Source organism: Montipora foliosa, chromosome 12 (assembly GCF_036669935.1).
Source record: "Montipora foliosa isolate CH-2021 chromosome 12, ASM3666993v2, whole genome shotgun sequence".
In the NCBI taxonomy this organism is placed as follows: domain Eukaryota; kingdom Metazoa; phylum Cnidaria; class Anthozoa; order Scleractinia; family Acroporidae; genus Montipora; species Montipora foliosa.
The window spans coordinates 41,058,527-41,075,262 of record NC_090880.1 but is presented as its reverse complement, the minus strand read 5'-3'; the positions used below and the strand labels follow the sequence as shown (position 1 = coordinate 41,075,262).

The 16,736-nt window shown below is 39.4% G+C and overlaps 1 protein-coding gene across 2 annotated transcripts in view; it reads left to right on the top strand.

Moving 5' to 3' along the window:
• The window catches only part of LOC137979189 (uncharacterized), a 44,030-nt gene that overhangs the window by 20,696 nt on the left and 6,598 nt on the right, over positions 1 to 16,736 (top strand). The window contains exons 8-14 of one of the 2 annotated variants that reach the window (XM_068826389.1): positions 328 to 454; positions 1,764 to 1,892; positions 2,594 to 2,801; positions 8,913 to 9,551; positions 10,493 to 11,134; positions 12,074 to 12,712; positions 13,632 to 16,736. The exon at positions 13,632 to 16,736 is cut by the window's right edge and continues 6,598 nt beyond it. In XM_068826389.1, the coding sequence (XP_068682490.1) occupies positions 328 to 454; positions 1,764 to 1,892; positions 2,594 to 2,801; positions 8,913 to 9,551; positions 10,493 to 11,134; positions 12,074 to 12,712; positions 13,632 to 14,550 (3,303 nt within the window). In that variant the 3' untranslated portion in view covers positions 14,551 to 16,736. The remainder of the gene's footprint in view (positions 1 to 327; positions 455 to 1,763; positions 1,893 to 2,593; positions 2,802 to 8,912; positions 9,552 to 10,492; positions 11,135 to 12,073; positions 12,713 to 13,631) is intronic. The other variant, XM_068826390.1, reaches the window with a different exon arrangement.

Genomic DNA, 16,736 nt, shown 5'->3' with positions numbered 1-16,736 from the left:
TGCATGACGAAAATTGATTTAACTTGGAGATGGCCTAGCACTCCAATTCGTTCCCTGGGCTTTAAAAAGGAGTGTAGGTTCCTAGGTTTCCTAGAAACGGTGAGTGATCCAAGTAATCTCTTGACCAATGCACGGTGATCATTTCAGTTACCATATCAACCCAGTTGATAAACCCATTTCTGTTTTAACAGATTAGCATCTGGTGCTATTGTTCCAATTAAAGATTTTTAAAAAACACATCGCCCTCTGACAACTGTTGTCGCCATCGCTTTCTCTGTGGTCTAATTGCCAATGAGAATTTTTGCTTCATTATTTTGTTTTTGATAGTCCATTACATCATCTCAAGTTCTGTCTTTGTCAAATGTCCAAGAGGCCGATTCTGGTCGATATGTCTGTGAGGCGGAATATGACGGCATAAGAGTCTTCTCTCGCGCCGCTGAACTGGATGTTTTTGGTAAGTATCATTGTTGGTTCTGGTTCTCATTGACTCATCGGTCACTTAGCAGTGTTACAGTTTTTCAAAAGATACTTGCATAGCGACCATCTTGGACGTCCGTCATTCAACATGCTAATTGATAATCAGCACAAAATTGCTCAGTTTAGGGCTCTTTAGAGATCAGGGTTATCAGGGCCGTAGCCAGAAAAAAAATATGACTGAGGCAATGTCCATGGTTAAATTCTCAACGTAGGGATTCTAGGTGTTTATGATGAGTACATTTTAAAGACACACTGGAATCACCCTTTATTTCAGAGAATCACGAAAAAATGACTGAGGCAAGTGCCTCGGTTTGCCTCATACTGGCTACGGCCCTGGTTATCTTACTGCGGCCTAAGTATACTTGAGGAAGAAAGTTGGACAGATGCTGTCACTTAGTGATATTGCTATTTTCATATATATATTTCTAAATTTATTTTGAATTGTAGAAGGATGGTGGGACAGTTTGCCAGGTATATCATAGAGAATGTGAATGTCACTATCCTTTATTTCTGAACATATCTTGTTGTCCTGGGCAATATTTTGCCCAGTTGGATAAATCTTTAGCCCTCGCTATTCCTCTGACAAACCATTCGGCATTTTGATGGAACTACACGCTTGGTTACCAATCCTGTCGAGGGAATGGGCAAAACTCACTCGCGGCAACCGGAAGCTGATTTTTTAGTTAACAAACAACGATGTCCTCTAGCTAATCTAACCATCTTTGCCCATTTGTCAGTTTTATTATTGTTTTTAATTTTTAAACCTTAGGGAGTACAATTAAGTGGCTCCTGTTCAGTGATCTATATGTTATAAGCCGTGCACGCACCCTCAGTAATTTCAGGGTACAGTAGTTTCCTAGAGAGAAAGATATCTCTCTTTACATGTTGCAACGTGATTCGACTTAGTCACATGACTTAGGTCTGACTCTTGTGCGAGACATCCGCGTTCTGGTAGGAAACCTCATCAATTCAGTGGTAACTTGGCGGTCTCTGAACAATGCGAAAGATTCAAAAACATTTCCCTACTTTTTGTTAGCTTAAAATGAGAAACGAACGCTTTACTCTTAAAGCGTAACTAGAACTTGTCCCCAGATTTTTTGGTAAAGTCTCCATCACCAACCGTTTCCCAGTACTGAACACTTCCATGAAGTTAATCCAGTTGTGGTCTATAACTTGACAATTGGAAGACCAACTTGATTGAATATTGCTTTACGTCAACACCTCCACTGAACGACCCTGCCACTGTACCTTCTTCTAACGCGTGTTCGCGTGCTCTGTTGTCGTAGATACCACCCCAACGTTTTTGAGTGAGGAAGTGACATCTCCTGAGGGCAGAAATATATCCCTTCAGCTGAGATTCAGTGCCTTGGACAAGCAGCGAACACTTGCGAACGTCTCTATCTTGATTACCGAGGGTTAGTAGTTACAGAAAGCAGGTAGTAATTGCTTAAATCAGCCACATCGTGTTGTTGGACATGTAAATGATTTCCAACAAAACTGATAAAATAGGTACACTGATACGACTCAAAAGTCGAACTTGTTTACCTCCGTCAAGATCAGCAGATCAAGGCCAGCTGTTTTATGTGTCGTAACAAAGATCAGCTGCAGCAACAGTCTCACAAGAACCAGCGCTGTCATCATTTTCAATGAAATTCAGTACCAATTCCCCTGTATCTTAGGAACAAAGAGGTTTTCAGTCATCAAACTCCACAATCATGTTAATTGCTTTTTGTTTTCTTCAAAACATGTTAAAAGAGCAGATTATCAAAACAAGCGAATTGCAATTATTGTAAATGGTTTTTCGGGCCCGAAAAGGTTAAGTTTGGGCCTTTCGAGAAACGGGTCCCAGGTTTCTTATTATAATACTAGCATTGTCACGGTCATCATCAGCCGTCGTCAACATCCTCTCCTCATCGATCATTCTCTCGCTGGTTCATCATTACTAACATGCACTAACATAATTTTCATCATCACTGAGCAATCATTGTCAACGTGCTGTTTGATTTAGTGGCTTCTTAGAGGACATCTTTTTTGCATTCATGCAAAAGCCTTCATTGAAAGTCATGGTCCCCATTTGCCTAATTATTCGTTTATCGATAACATTTGTTTACTGCAGGAAACACGAATGGGGCTTTTGTGCTATCCCGATCAGTGTCAAAAGGCAACATCTCTTTGAGGAATCAAATACCCATGGATTACGAGACCACAAGATTGTATAGGTTGAAACTCCTTGCCACTAACATGGACACTAACAAAACAAGCATCACTAATATCACGATTGTCTTAACAGCTATCAATGACAACGCACCAATATTCACCAACAGGTACAGTTGGCGCGTAACTTAAGCTCATTTAGCTTCAACCGCAGCAGCACCATACAAATACAAGAGAATATTGCCAATAGTAGTATCTTTTGTTTCTTTCTGCCTATAGCGGTAAGGTAAGATTGAAATTCAACACTGGGATGCGGACACGTTTTTCAAAACAGTTTTGGCAACGGTTTCAATTTTTAGCATTGCCAAGCCAATGGTTATGTGGTATTTACAAGAATTTTGGAAGAACGTGCAAAATTGCAACTGCAATGGACAGCTCTTTCTACCATTATGATTAGTTGAATGCTTTGAGCTCTGTCAGGGGCACCCAACGTCAGTTTCCGGAAAATATCTGTTCGAAAGACAATTTGAGATCTAGAATTGTTGGAACATTTGTTGTAAAATTTCTTAACGGAATTTTACCCTAAAAAGGTCACTTACAATTTTCGGGAGCCTTTTTTCTGGCTGAAATTTTCGAAAAGGTAAGTTTTGATCCCTACCATTTTCTGATCACTAGACCGTCAGCTGGGAAATCCGAACAGATGAAAAATTTTTAGGGCATAAAAATATGCCTATATCTACCGTTTAAATACCAAAATACGTTTAACAATGCTATGTTTGAATGGTTTTGAACTATATTCTCTTTGGGTGCCCCTGTTTTATACCTGTATGTGCACTTCTTGCAAGTGTGTTTTTGTGCAATATCTACTTTCATTTCATTTTAAGCTTCTACATTCTTAGACCACTCATCTCTCTTGCGATTTACTTGTTTTGATGTTATTTCATGAATAGTAAAATCGTAAATGGTTTGAACCTGGGAGTCACATCATAATTAAGTAAAATACGATCGTCCGGGTGAGTGTAGTCCTGAGAGGGATTGTTTGAGATGACATTGACTGACGTTTCGACAACCTGAGCTGAAGTCATCTTCAGAGCGGTCAAGTGATTTGTGGTTACCTACATCTTTGGTTTGGGGCCTTCCGGAGGGTGAATGGCTTGGGTTTGGTTCAGCTCAGGTATCATGTTACCCTTGAGGATGCGGTTATACAGTAAAATCCTCCCCTCAGGGTAAAATAATAGGGTATAATTAATATAATTAGGGATCTTCGTGTATCAGCTACGTTCTGCTGTATGATTGGCCAAGTCATCTCAGGAAGCAGGTAAACCGTACTTTTCAGTTCAGTAACTGTCATGGCAAGTTATTTTGTTCTTTTTGATGTATCCATGGAAATAAGCCTAGGGCAGTTCAGTTGGTCTAGGGAAAGCGGTTACACACAAAAACGGCGAGTGTAACCACGACTAACAGACCTAACTCAATGTTTACCCAATTCAAATTAAGCCTTTGGGAATAAAACATTTTTTCCAGGTATTTCCATATCATTTAAATGTGAATGCCACAATATCATGCAAATACAATACACAAAGAATCTTAATCCCGAGAAATTTGAACTGGGTACAACATTGAGTTGGCCGATTAGGTCCATTGATATGAAAAATTGTCACATCAATTTACAGGGGCACCCAACGAGAATATAGTTCAAAACCAGTTAGACATAGCATCGTTAAACGTATTTTAGTATTTAAACAGTAGATATAGGCATATTTTTATCCCCTAAAAATTTTTCTTCTTTTCAGATTTCCTAGCTGAAAGTCTAGTGATCCGAAAATTATAGGGATCAAAACTTACCTTTCCGAAAATTTCAGCCAGAAAAAATGGCTCCCGAAAATTCTAGGTGACCCTTTTAGGGCAAAAATCCGTTAAAAATGGGCAATTACACCATTTTTTAGATGTTCGAAAATCCTAGGAGAGGCAGGCAAGCAAGTTATTTTACAACAAATGTTCCGAATTCTAAATCTCAAATCGTCTTCCGAACTAGTCTGGGAGCAAATGTGGTCCCGTGTGAAGTTCGTGCTGAAAGCAAGCACCTAGTGTAAAGTGTTCATTAGGACCTACTAAACATGAAAAGTTTTGGTGCCAGCTTTGCAACTTGCTCAGACGGCTTTTAAGGGGGGTTAAATTCTGACCCATGAAGTCCAGCATGGAAACGAGGCTAAAACACATAATTCCTCATAACTTTGTTAATAATAGACGGAAATACACCAAACTTGCTCACATGATTGGACATGATCCTCCCTGTTGATTTATGCTAATTTACATAAGTCACGTGACCTTACGCATGAAAGCGAGGCTGAAACACATAATTTTCCATAAATTTGTCGAAAAAAATCCTTATCATGCCAAACTTGCTCACCTTAGTCAGTTAGACATCTTGCATCGATTGGTGCCACTTTGTAGTGTCACGTGACCCCATGCATGGAAACGAGGCTGGATATATCTGGTAGCATCGTGTAGGATGGCATTTGTTTTGCCAAATGTATTAACAACTACTAGGCAGATACATATATGGTTATCCGAGTACAGCTATAAAAACTTCAACTAATCATTGTCCTATGGCCCATAGCACAGGGACGAGACGGATAAAGCAAATAATGCGGAGGCTCCATTTGAGAATCTATCTTGTACACATAATCAATAATTTTGCCAACTTATGATACTGGTTCCATGTATTCATTTTCGCATGTATATTGGAACAAGGTCAGAAAATGAAAATAGCGACTACTGCTATTTTAGAATATCTATATACATTGTTCTGTTGTCCATTCCTATGGAATTTTCTGTTCGACTTCGTCTTCATCATACTCATCATCACTCTCAGCATACTCGTTCTGGCAATCTGCAGAGCACCGACAGAGATCAGTACAGGCAAGTCCGGCTTTGTGACACTGACAACGGTTGTTGGAGCAACGGGACTTGGCGCAGTTGCATCAGACAAGCTGTATAATTGCCTCTGGAGCTGGTGGAAGATTTGTCATGACTGGTACCCACTTTCCATCTTCATCTTGCCATCCATAGCCTTCTGGTGAGGGCAACACCGGGTTTGCTACATGATCGTTGTTCCAAACAAGAAGCTGGTAGTGCGCTCTCAGTATGGCTTGATGGAGAGCAGCTTGTGTGGGCGGCAACCTCTCAGACTCAGCTTGATTTTTCTTAAAGAGGGACCATCTGAGGGCTTTGACAGTTTTGATGTCTGTCTTTGGTTGGTACATCCGACAAACCAGCTGTTCCACTCCACTTCTTGTGCCGTCATCTGGCTGTTCCCCACAACCGAGGTTAGTACGAGCTTGCAAGATAGGAGTGCTGGCGTTATCAAACTCATCCCAACAAGTGGCTTTTCCCTTTCCAGAGAAACTCCCAGTAACATCTGCTCCGGTCAACGCATGAAATGCTGGCAGCGCAGCCGTCTTAGTGGGCCCAAGGGCGTCTGCGATTGACTTCAAGTTGATAACTCTACGACTACTGCCGGTCCCAGTAACAAAGCAAGAGTTCGAGCACAAATCTGGATACCGTCGGAGAGCCAAAACAAGAACATCAGTGTCAGGAGAATATATAGAGAGTTGGGTAGCACCTTGAGCAGAGGCATCCAGAGCATGTAAAATAATCGTCGTGTCGGCTTCTTCTTTTGTACTTCGTAAACGCCTGACGTCTCTGTGCGTTGCCTCACATTCCGTTCCCCATGCCACAACGACTTGTCTCCCATTAGCATTATCCTTCACATTCTTTGCGAGAAACGTAGTAAGTTCGCCCTTGGTCTTTGAATGAGCAAGAAGCTTCTTCATCGGCACCTTGGCGATGTGGGTAGAATCAGTGATGCGATAATAAATGGGAGCATGGCCACCTTGTCGTTTGACTCGTCTTGCTGATTTCAGTGAGGGGTGAGGGTGGTACATCGTATCTGTCGAAGATTTTGTGGAGCTCTTGTTAATCATTATACTTTACAAGCAAGCGATTCGTGAAATGTTCAACCAAGTCTCTACAGTTCTTGATCCACTCTGGCTTGTCAAGTGATTGGACTTCGGCCATTCCATCAACAATCGCGACTTTGAATCCTGGGGTGATTTCTTGTGTATTAGTACTTAGGCCACCTGCCTTCTCTAGGATATGCATAAGGGCACTCTTGTAAGAACAATGCAACATGGTACCATCTCGTGCAAACAAAGATCTTGGGACAACAGTGAACTCATATAAGCCAACAGCCTCTTGGATGTCAATTTCTGGGCGGCTCTTGCACACCATCGCCAAACGAGCAAACAGATTTCTGTCCTCCTTTAACTCGATGATCGTGTCTTTAGCTTTGACTTTGATGACCTTAGCACTCGTTTTCCAGGTAAGAAGATTGCGCTTCTTTACAGGAGCCCAGAGGTTAATCTCTTCTGTCTTGATCCTATCTTGTACAAAAGCACTGAATAGCTTTCTCCCTTTTTCACAATGATTAACAAGATCTTTCTTCGTTTTCTCATTCATCACAATTTTTGTGACCAAGTTGTACAGATCGGTGTTGGTGTTCTGGTCTGATGAAAAGGGATTGGTGAAGGTCTTGATTGTCTCGGTCAACTTATTTAGGCTGTTATCTTTGTGCGTCAAAACAGCTGAGTTTAGTTCTTGATGGTGTGCACGTTCCGGAACGAGACCCGCCATTGCCTTGGCTTCTGCTGTGAGTCGGGCTAGTTCTGGGGCAATGAGGAAAAACTTGGCTTTTGCGCTCTCATTCAAAGTGATCCCTACAAGCCCACCAGAAACTTTCATAGATCGATTGAGGTGTTCCAACGCAGTATCACCACCAACAGCACAGAAGGGAACCTCCTTGTTCTTGTTCACTACCCAGTTTCCTGTGATGATCCATAGATCTCGGGGTCTGATGATTCGAGGGATGCCATTTCAGCTAGGTACAGGGGGATCATCCTTAGATAACAGATCTTGTCGTGCACAAAGAAGTACTTTGTGAACAACTCCAGTGCAATTAGATGGAGCTTCCAATCACCACTGTGGACTGCCTGGATGAATGCGAACATCTCCATTACTATGCGCATGTATTGGCGAAATACGGTAAAGAGAGGATTTGTGGCATTCGCAGCGTCAAAATCACACATATGTATGGGGTCACGTGACACTACAAAGTGGCACCAATCGATGCAAGATGTCTAACTGACTAAGGTGAGCAAGTTTGGCATGATAAGGATTTTTTTTGACAAATTTATAGTAAATTATGTGTTTCAGCCTCGCGTTCATGCGTAAGGTCACGTGACCTATGTAAATTATCATAAATCAACAGGGAGGATCATGCCCAATCATGTGAGCAAGTTTGGTGTATTTTCGTCTGTTATTAACAAAGTTATGAGGAATTATGTGTTTTAGCCTCGTTTTCACGCTGGATTTCATGGGTCAATTTAACCCCCCCTTCAAAGCGGTCTGAGCAAGTGGCAAAGCTGGCACCAAAACTTTTCATGTTTAGTAGGACCTAATGAACACTTTTACACTAGGTGCTTGCTTTCAGCACGAACTTCACTCGGGACCTTATTTTATGACATTTGCTCCCAGACTAAACAGATATTTTCCGAAAATTGACGTTATTCATGCTATGTAAATCAGGAGAGCCATTTATTGTATACTAAATATGAATACTTTGAAGGTACCGATGCTGTGCACCATTAAGTTTAAGATATATCTATAGCCGGGATAATCAAACACTGCAACTTTATTCAAGATAATTCCATCTGGATAACATGTAAATGAGTAAAATCAAAAAACCAAACTTTACTCGGGAATTTTGCGAGCTTTGTTCGGCCAAGAAAAAAAATAGAAAGATCTCTTCATTCTTCGAGAACAAAAGGTTTTTGTTTGTTTGTTTGTTTGTTTTATAGCGAAGATATCGATGACTTCTCCTATTGATATTAATGTGCCAACCAGAGCCTTTTTGGACGCCGAAACAAACTTAGTTCTTTTGTTCAGTGGTTGTCAAATTTCAATATCAAAAGAAATTTGATGTCAATGTTTGTAAACAGATATCTTCCCTATGTAATCTTTTGCAGCATGTTATGTTTCTGGTAACTATATTTTTTTTACATTTTGCATTTAAACGTCTGCTTGAAGGGAACTGATGTACTTTTAAGAGTTGCTTCTTTGACAGCGGCTATATTCGTCACTTGAAATCATCACTGAGATGAAATCCACACTTCAAGTATTTGATCTCATATACTCTTCATTTGCGATTTTATTTCTTTTAGAAATAACACATCTGTTAAAGAAAACATGGAAAATGGTACCTTCATATTTCAAGTGAAAGCCGTTGACGCAGACTTTGGCAACTATTCCATCGTAACATACAGTCTGTTGCCTGGTGAATATTCCGGAAAGTTTGCTATTGATGCTTCATCCGGGAATATCACTCTCATTGGGGAACTGGATCATGAAAACACCAGTGAAATCATTCTTCGTATACAAGCAACCGATGGAGAGTTTTTTACCAATATGTCCCTGTTCGTAAAAGTTGAAGACGTGAACGATAATTATCTGTATTTCTCACTTAGCTCGTATTCAGTTACTGTTCCTGAAAATATAGCTATTGGCTTTTTAGTAATAAAGGTAACAGCACAGGATAAAGACAGTGGACCAAATGGACAAGTAACATATTCATTGGTGCAAGGAACAAAGGACACTGATACACTCGTTTCAAAAACGTTTTCAGTAAATTCCTCAAATGGGGCTATCACAACCTTGAGGAAAATTGAAGTAAATGCATCTCAAGAAGAATACAGATTTCAAGTAGAGGCAACTGATAATGGCATCCCAAATAAGACAGTGTCCACGAACGTTACAATCATTGTGATGGATACCAATGATAACCCACCAATATTTATTTCCAGGTAAGATAGAACTCATTAGCATTTAATAACCTTTTATTAATGTTATTTATTTCAAATTTAGTTACCAAATAAATAATTACATAAACAAATGACTACATACACAAATAAAATTTAATTATTGTACCTATTACGGGTTAAAGAATATTTAAAACGAGAAGTAATAAATAAATAAATAATTAGCGCAATCATAACTGATCTATTTGGTTGGGAGACTTCAAGAACCCACAAGGATTTTATGAGGAGCCTCCCTGGGACAAAATGGCTTGATATATGACTTAAATCCGTAGATTTGTCCATAATGCGCCGATGTTTCGACATCTGCTCACTGGGTGCCCACTATCTCGCTAAAATATCCGAAAACTCCAAATGAAAGGTAAATGGTAAGACCCGTTTTCCAAGATTCCCGGATCCGAAAATTTACAATTACGTTGTTCCTTTATTCCAAACCGAATTTTCCTTTCTGACAGTTACGATCCAATTTGGAGAGTCTTTGCGCGGTTTGACAGTTTAGAAGGGCGTTCTTTTAGTGGTAAGCGAAATTTCGTTCGGTTGATTCGAGTATCATAGTTGAAAAATCGCTACATGCGAAAAGCACAAACAATAAGGGGTGTATTTAACGGGGGGGGGGGGGGGGGGGGGGGTGAACTGTACTTGGTCAATCTGAGTTTTGTTAGCAAAAGGAAAGCTAGAATTTGTAGATTATTTTGCCCTTCACAAGCACGCTTACCCTGAAGTTAAAATGTAAATCATAGCGGTTTCCTTTAATTCCCATCAGTCATTTTCGCAGAGTTGATCAAAGGGACATCGCGTGCATTGATCGGCTTTTACACGAACTCCTCTTGTGGCTATTTTAGACAGTCCGTCAAGTATCTCCATAAATAATATTAACGGCAGGGAAAAAACAAATGTTTTGGTTTTGCCTTTTTATATCTTATTGCCAGAAATTACACATCTGTTAAAGAAAACGTGGCAAATGGTACCATCATATTCCAAGTGAAAGCCGTTGACGCAGACTTTGGCAACAATGCCATCGTAACATACAGTCTGTTGCCTGGTGAATATTCCGGAAAGTTTGTTATTGATGCCTCATCCGGGAATATCACTCTCACTGGGGAACTGGATCATGAAAACACCAGTGAAATCATTCTTCGTATACAAGCAACCGATGGAGAGTTTTTTACCAACATGTCCCTATTCGTAAAAGTTGAAGACGTGAACGATAATTATCCGTATTTCTCACTTAGCTCGTATTCAGTTATTGTTCCTGAAAATATAGCTATTGGCTTTTTAGTAATAAAGGTAACAGCACAGGATAAAGACAGTGGACCAAATGGACAAGTAACATATTCATTGGTGCAAGGAACAAACGACACTGATGCACTCGTTTCAAAAACGTTTTCAGTAAATTCCTCAAATGGAGCTATCACAACCTTGAGGAAAATTGAAGTAAATGCATCTCAAGAAGAATACAGATTTCAAGTAGAGGCAACTGATAATGGCATCCCAAATAAGACAGTGTCCACGAACGTTACAATCATTGTGATGGATGATACCAATTATAACCCACCAATATTTATTTCCAGGTAAGATAGAACTCATTAGCATTTAATAACCTTTTATTAATGTTATTTATTTCAAATTTAATTACCAAATAAATAATTACATAAACAAATGAGTACATACACAAATAAAATTTAATTACTGTACCTATTACGGGTTAAAGAATATTTAAAACAAGAAGTAATAAATAAAGAAATAAATAAATAAATAAATAGCGCAATCATAACTGATCTATTTGGTTGGGAGACTTCCAGAACCCACAAGGATTTTATGAGATGCCTCCCTGGGACAAAATGGCTTGATATATGACTTAAATTCGTAAATTTGTCCGTAATGCGCCGATGTTTCGACATCTGCTCACTGGGTGCCTACTATTTCGCTAAAATATCCGAAAACTCCAAATGAAAGGTAGAATGGTAAGACCCGTTTTCCAGGATTCCCGGATCCGAAAATTTACAATTACGTTGTTCCTTTATTCCAAACGGAATTTTCCTTTCTGACAGTTACGATCCAATTTGGAGAGTCTTTGCGCGGTTTGACAGTTTAGAAGGGCGTTATTTTAGTGGTAAGCGAAATTTGGTTTGGTTGATTCGAGTATCATAGTTAAAAAATCGCTACATGCGGAAACCACAAACAATAGGGGGTGCGTGGGGGAGGGGTTGAACTGTACTTGGTCAATCTGAGTTTTGTTAGCAAAAGAAAAGCTAGAATTTGTAGATTATTTTGCCCTTCACAAGCACGCTTACCCTGAAGTTAAAATGTAAATCATAGCGGTTTCCTTTAATTCCCATCAGTCATTTTCGCAGAGTTAATCAAAGGGACACATCGCGTGCATTGATCGGCTTTTACACGAACTCCCCTTGTGGCTATTTTAGACAGTCCGTCAAGTATCTTCATAAATAATATTAACGACAAGGAAAAAACAAATGTTTTGGTTTTGCGTTTTTATATCTTATTGCTAGAAATTACACATCTGTTAAAGAAAACGTGGAAAATGGTACCATCATATTCCAAGTGAAAGCCGTTGACGCAGACTTTGGCAACAATGCCATCGTAACATACAGTCTGTTGCCTGGTGAATATTCCGGAAAGTTTGTTATTGATGCCTCGTCCGGGAATATCACTCTCATTGGGGAACTGGATCATGAAAACACCAGTGAAATCATTCTTCGTATACAAGCAACCGATGGAGAGTTTTTTACCAACATGACCCTGTTCATAAAAGTTGAGGACGTGAACGATAATTATCCGTATTTCTCACTTAGCTCCTATTCAGTTATTGTTCCTGAAAATATAACAATTGGCTTTTTAGTAATAAAGGTAACAGCACAGGATAAAGACAGTGGACCAAATGGACAAGTAACATATTCATTGGTGCAAGGAACAAACGACACAGATGCACTCGTTTCAAAAACGTTTTCAGTAAATTCCTCAAATGGGGCTATCACAACCTTGAGGAAAATTGGAGTAAATGCATTTCAAGAAGAATACAGATTTCAAGTAGAGGCAACTGATAATGGCATCCCAAATAAGACAGTGTCCACGAACGTTACAATCATTGTGATGGATATCAATGATAACCCACCAATATTTATTTCCAGGTAAGATAGAACTCATTAGCATTTAATAACCTTTTATTAATGTTATTTATTTTAAGTTTACCAAATAAATAATTACATGAACAAATGAGCACATACACAAATAAAATTTAATTACTGTACATATTACGGGTTAAAGAATATTTAAAACGAGAAGTAATAAATAAATAAATAGCGCAAACATAATTGATCTGTTTGGCTGGGAGATTTCCAGAAACCACAAGGATTTTATGAGGAGCCTCCCTGGTACAAAATGGCCTCATGTATGACTTAAATTCGTAAATTTGTCCGTAATGCGCCGATGTTTCGACATCTGCTCACTGAGTGCCTATTATCTCGCTAAAATATCCGAAAACTCCAAATAAAAGGTAAATGGTAAGACCCGTTTTCCAAGATTCCCGGATCCGAAAATTTACAATTACGTTGTTCCTTTATTCCAAACCGAATTTTCCTTTCTGACAGTTACGATCCAATTTGGAGAGTCTTTGCGCAGTTTGACAGTTTAGAAGGGCGTTATTTTAGTGGTAAGCGAAGTTTTTTTCGGTTGATTCGAGTATCATAGTTGAAAAATCGCTACATGCGGAAAAATACAAACCATAGGGGGTATGTGGGGGAGGGGTTGAGCTGTACTTGGTCAATCTGGGTTTTCTTAGCAAAAGGAAAGCTAGAATTTGTAGATTATTTTGCCCTTCACAAGCACGTTTACCCTGAAGTTAAGATGTAAATCATAGCGGTTTCCTTTAATTCCCATCAGTCATTTTCGCAGAGTTGATCAAATTTATACATCGCGTGCATTGATCGGCTTTTACACGAACTTCTCTTGTGGCTATTTTAGACAGTCCGTCAAGTATCTTCATAAATAATATTAACGGCAGGGAAAAAACAAATGTTTTGGTTTTGCGTTTTTATATCTTATTGCTAGAAATTACACATCAGTTAAAGAAAACGTGGCAAATGGTACCATCATATTCCAAGTGAAAGCCGTTGACGCAGACTTTGGCAACTATTCCATCGTAACATACAGACTATTGCCTGGTGAATATTCCGGAAAGTTTGCTATTGATGCCTCATCCGGGAATATCACTCTCATTGGAGAACTGGATCATGAAAACGCCAGTGAAATCATTCTTCGTATCCAAGCAACCGATGGAGAGTTTTTTACCAACATGACCCTGTCCATAAACGTTGAAGACGTGAACGATAATTATCCGTATTTCTCACAAAGATGGTATTCAGCCATTGTGCCTGAAAATGTTTCAATCGGCTTTTTAGTAATTAAGGTAACAGCACAGGATAAAGACAGTGGACCAAATGGAGAACTAACGTATTCACTGGTGCAAGGTACAAGCGATGCTGATGCAATTGTTAGAGAAATATTTTCAGTTAATCCTACAAATGGAGACATAACAACTTTGAAAGGAATAAAAGCGAATGCTGCTCGAATGACTTATAAATTTATTGTTAAGGCCATTGATCATGGCATTCCAAGTTTAAAAGCGAACGCAAATATTTCAATAACCGTCAAGGACATAAATGATTCGCCCCCAGAATTTACAGAATGCAGAAGCGTTACTTTCGAGGAACCAGTCGAGTCAAGAACCAAACTACAACATGTCTCTGCCTCGGATGCAGACTATGGATCGAACGCCAACATTTCTTATTCCCTCACTGTCACAAATGCGGAATTTTGCAAAGCAAAGTTTGCAGTTGATGAGGATGGCAACGTACAGAGCCTAGAAAATCTTCCCAGGGGCTCTAACTGTACCGTTACCATCATTGCTACTGATGGAGTGCACAAGGAAGTTTGCGTTCTTGATCTTCAGGTTGCTGACACAGGTTAGTGATTTTCGGCACAATTCAGTAAGAATCTATATGGCATTCTTAGTTAACTGTGACTTTTTTTCGTCATTGCAGTCTCAGGGCGCTTTCCATTTGACAGAACTGACCAGCCAGACCGGACATTTGGGAGGACTAACTCTACAACACATTCAAATTAACAAACCTCGAGGATGATATATACTTTTCCAAAAGAATATGAGGGATTATCGTGCAAACGTTCCTCCGAATTGTTGCATTTTCTTAGCATGCAAAATGATGGGTCTGGCCGGCCAGTTCTGAGAAAAGGAAAGCGCCCTCAGTTTTTAGATTTCGCTGGTCAACAGGCAGCATCTCCACTTATGTCCAGAAATGCACGCGATGACAAAAATGGCAGATTTGGCGAAAGAGCTCCACGATTGACAATCTTGGCAAAATTTGCGAATTTGGCGATATTTTGCCAATTTCGTCAAATTAGTTCATCCATTGGTATTGATATGATATTTTATTATTTATGCACGGTAAAATCATCAGCTAAGATTACAAACAATGCTAAAATCTAAATTACAAAAGGTAAAATTTTAAAATGATTACAATAAAATACAATTACTATAATACTATATTAATTCTAAAGCTGCTTTCCATGAATGCCGTGCTTTATACTAAAATATGTCTTTAATCAGATTTTTGAAAAGCCCAAGAGACTCTGCTTGTCTCGCTTTGAGGGGTAAGCTATTCCAGACAGTAGCACCTCTATAGCTGAAGCTGTTTCTATAATAATTTGTCCGTGGAAACGGAACATTAAGCTTTCTTTCAGAGTCTCTTAAACTATAAACAGATTCGCGGTTTGTAAATTTAGAACATAGATATTCCGGTGCTAGCCCCTGAAGACACTTATAGACCATTGTGGCCAGCGCAATTTGTTGCTGGCTAACTAGATTTTTCCAGCCTAAAATTTTGAATAGCTCGCTAGCATTTGCATCAAAATTAGAGAAGGTCAAAACTCTGGCTGCTCTATTTTGCAGTTTTTGTAATTTGTCATGTAACGTGATACCACAGTTTCCCCAGACGACATTGCAGTAGTCAAAGTGCGGTTGAAGTAAAGCGTGATAAATAGAGTGCAATGTCGTCTGAGGAACGAGATGCCTTATACGTTTGAGGGCTCCAATTCCAGAAGCTACTTTCTTTGTCAGTTTATCGACATGGCTACTCCAGTTAAGATTATTATCAATAAGCACGCCCAGGGATTTAGCAACAGAAACTTGAGTGATAGGAGCACCATTAATCTCGGGAATTGGAGGATTTGTGAGAGCATACAACCTCTGCCTTGATCCAATCAGCATAAATTCGGTTTTTCTCATGTTCAGGGTAAGTTTGTTTGCTATCAACCACTTTTTAACATTTTCTAGATCATGGTTAAGTCTTGATTCTATGTCGCCTGTATTGTCACTCGCATATGTTAGGTGGGTGTCATCTGCGTACATCCATGGCATACAATTCGTTAGACAGTTTGGCAGATCATTGATATATAGCAAAAACAACAATGGACCCAAAATAGTCCCTTGAGGGACGCCGCAACTTAGTGAGCAGGTTTTAGAAAGTGATCCATTAATAGAACACTTTTGAGTGCGGTTGTCCAAATAGGACTTAAACCAGTTGTAAGAAATGCCATGTATGCCGTAATTATTTAATTTAGATAAAAGGATCTCGTGATTAACCGTATCAAAAGCTTTTTTTAGGTCTAGGAAAACAACAGCGTTTATTTTTCCTCGGTCAATGTTGTAAGCCCAAGTATCCGTAGCCCCAAGTAAAGCCGTAACGGTGGAATGAATAGAGCGAAAACCAGATTGGCATTTACATATTACGTTATGCTTTGTTAGGTACGCATATAATTGGTTATAAACTATTCTTTCGAACACTTTGGCTATAACCGGGATAACGGAAATTGGGCGGTAATTGTTTAGGTCATCACGTTCCCCTTGTTTGAATAGTGGAGTGACCCGTGCACACTTCCAGTCGTCTGGGAACACACCTACATTTAATGACTGATTGAAAATATAGCACAGCGGTTTGCAAATAAGATCCGCGCATTCACGAATAAGTCGAGAAGAAATTTTGTCAAGGCCACCACTTGGGTGAACATTGGCGATTTTGGCGAATTTCACAAAATCGGCAATTTCGGCGATATTTTGCCAATTTCGTCAAATTAGTT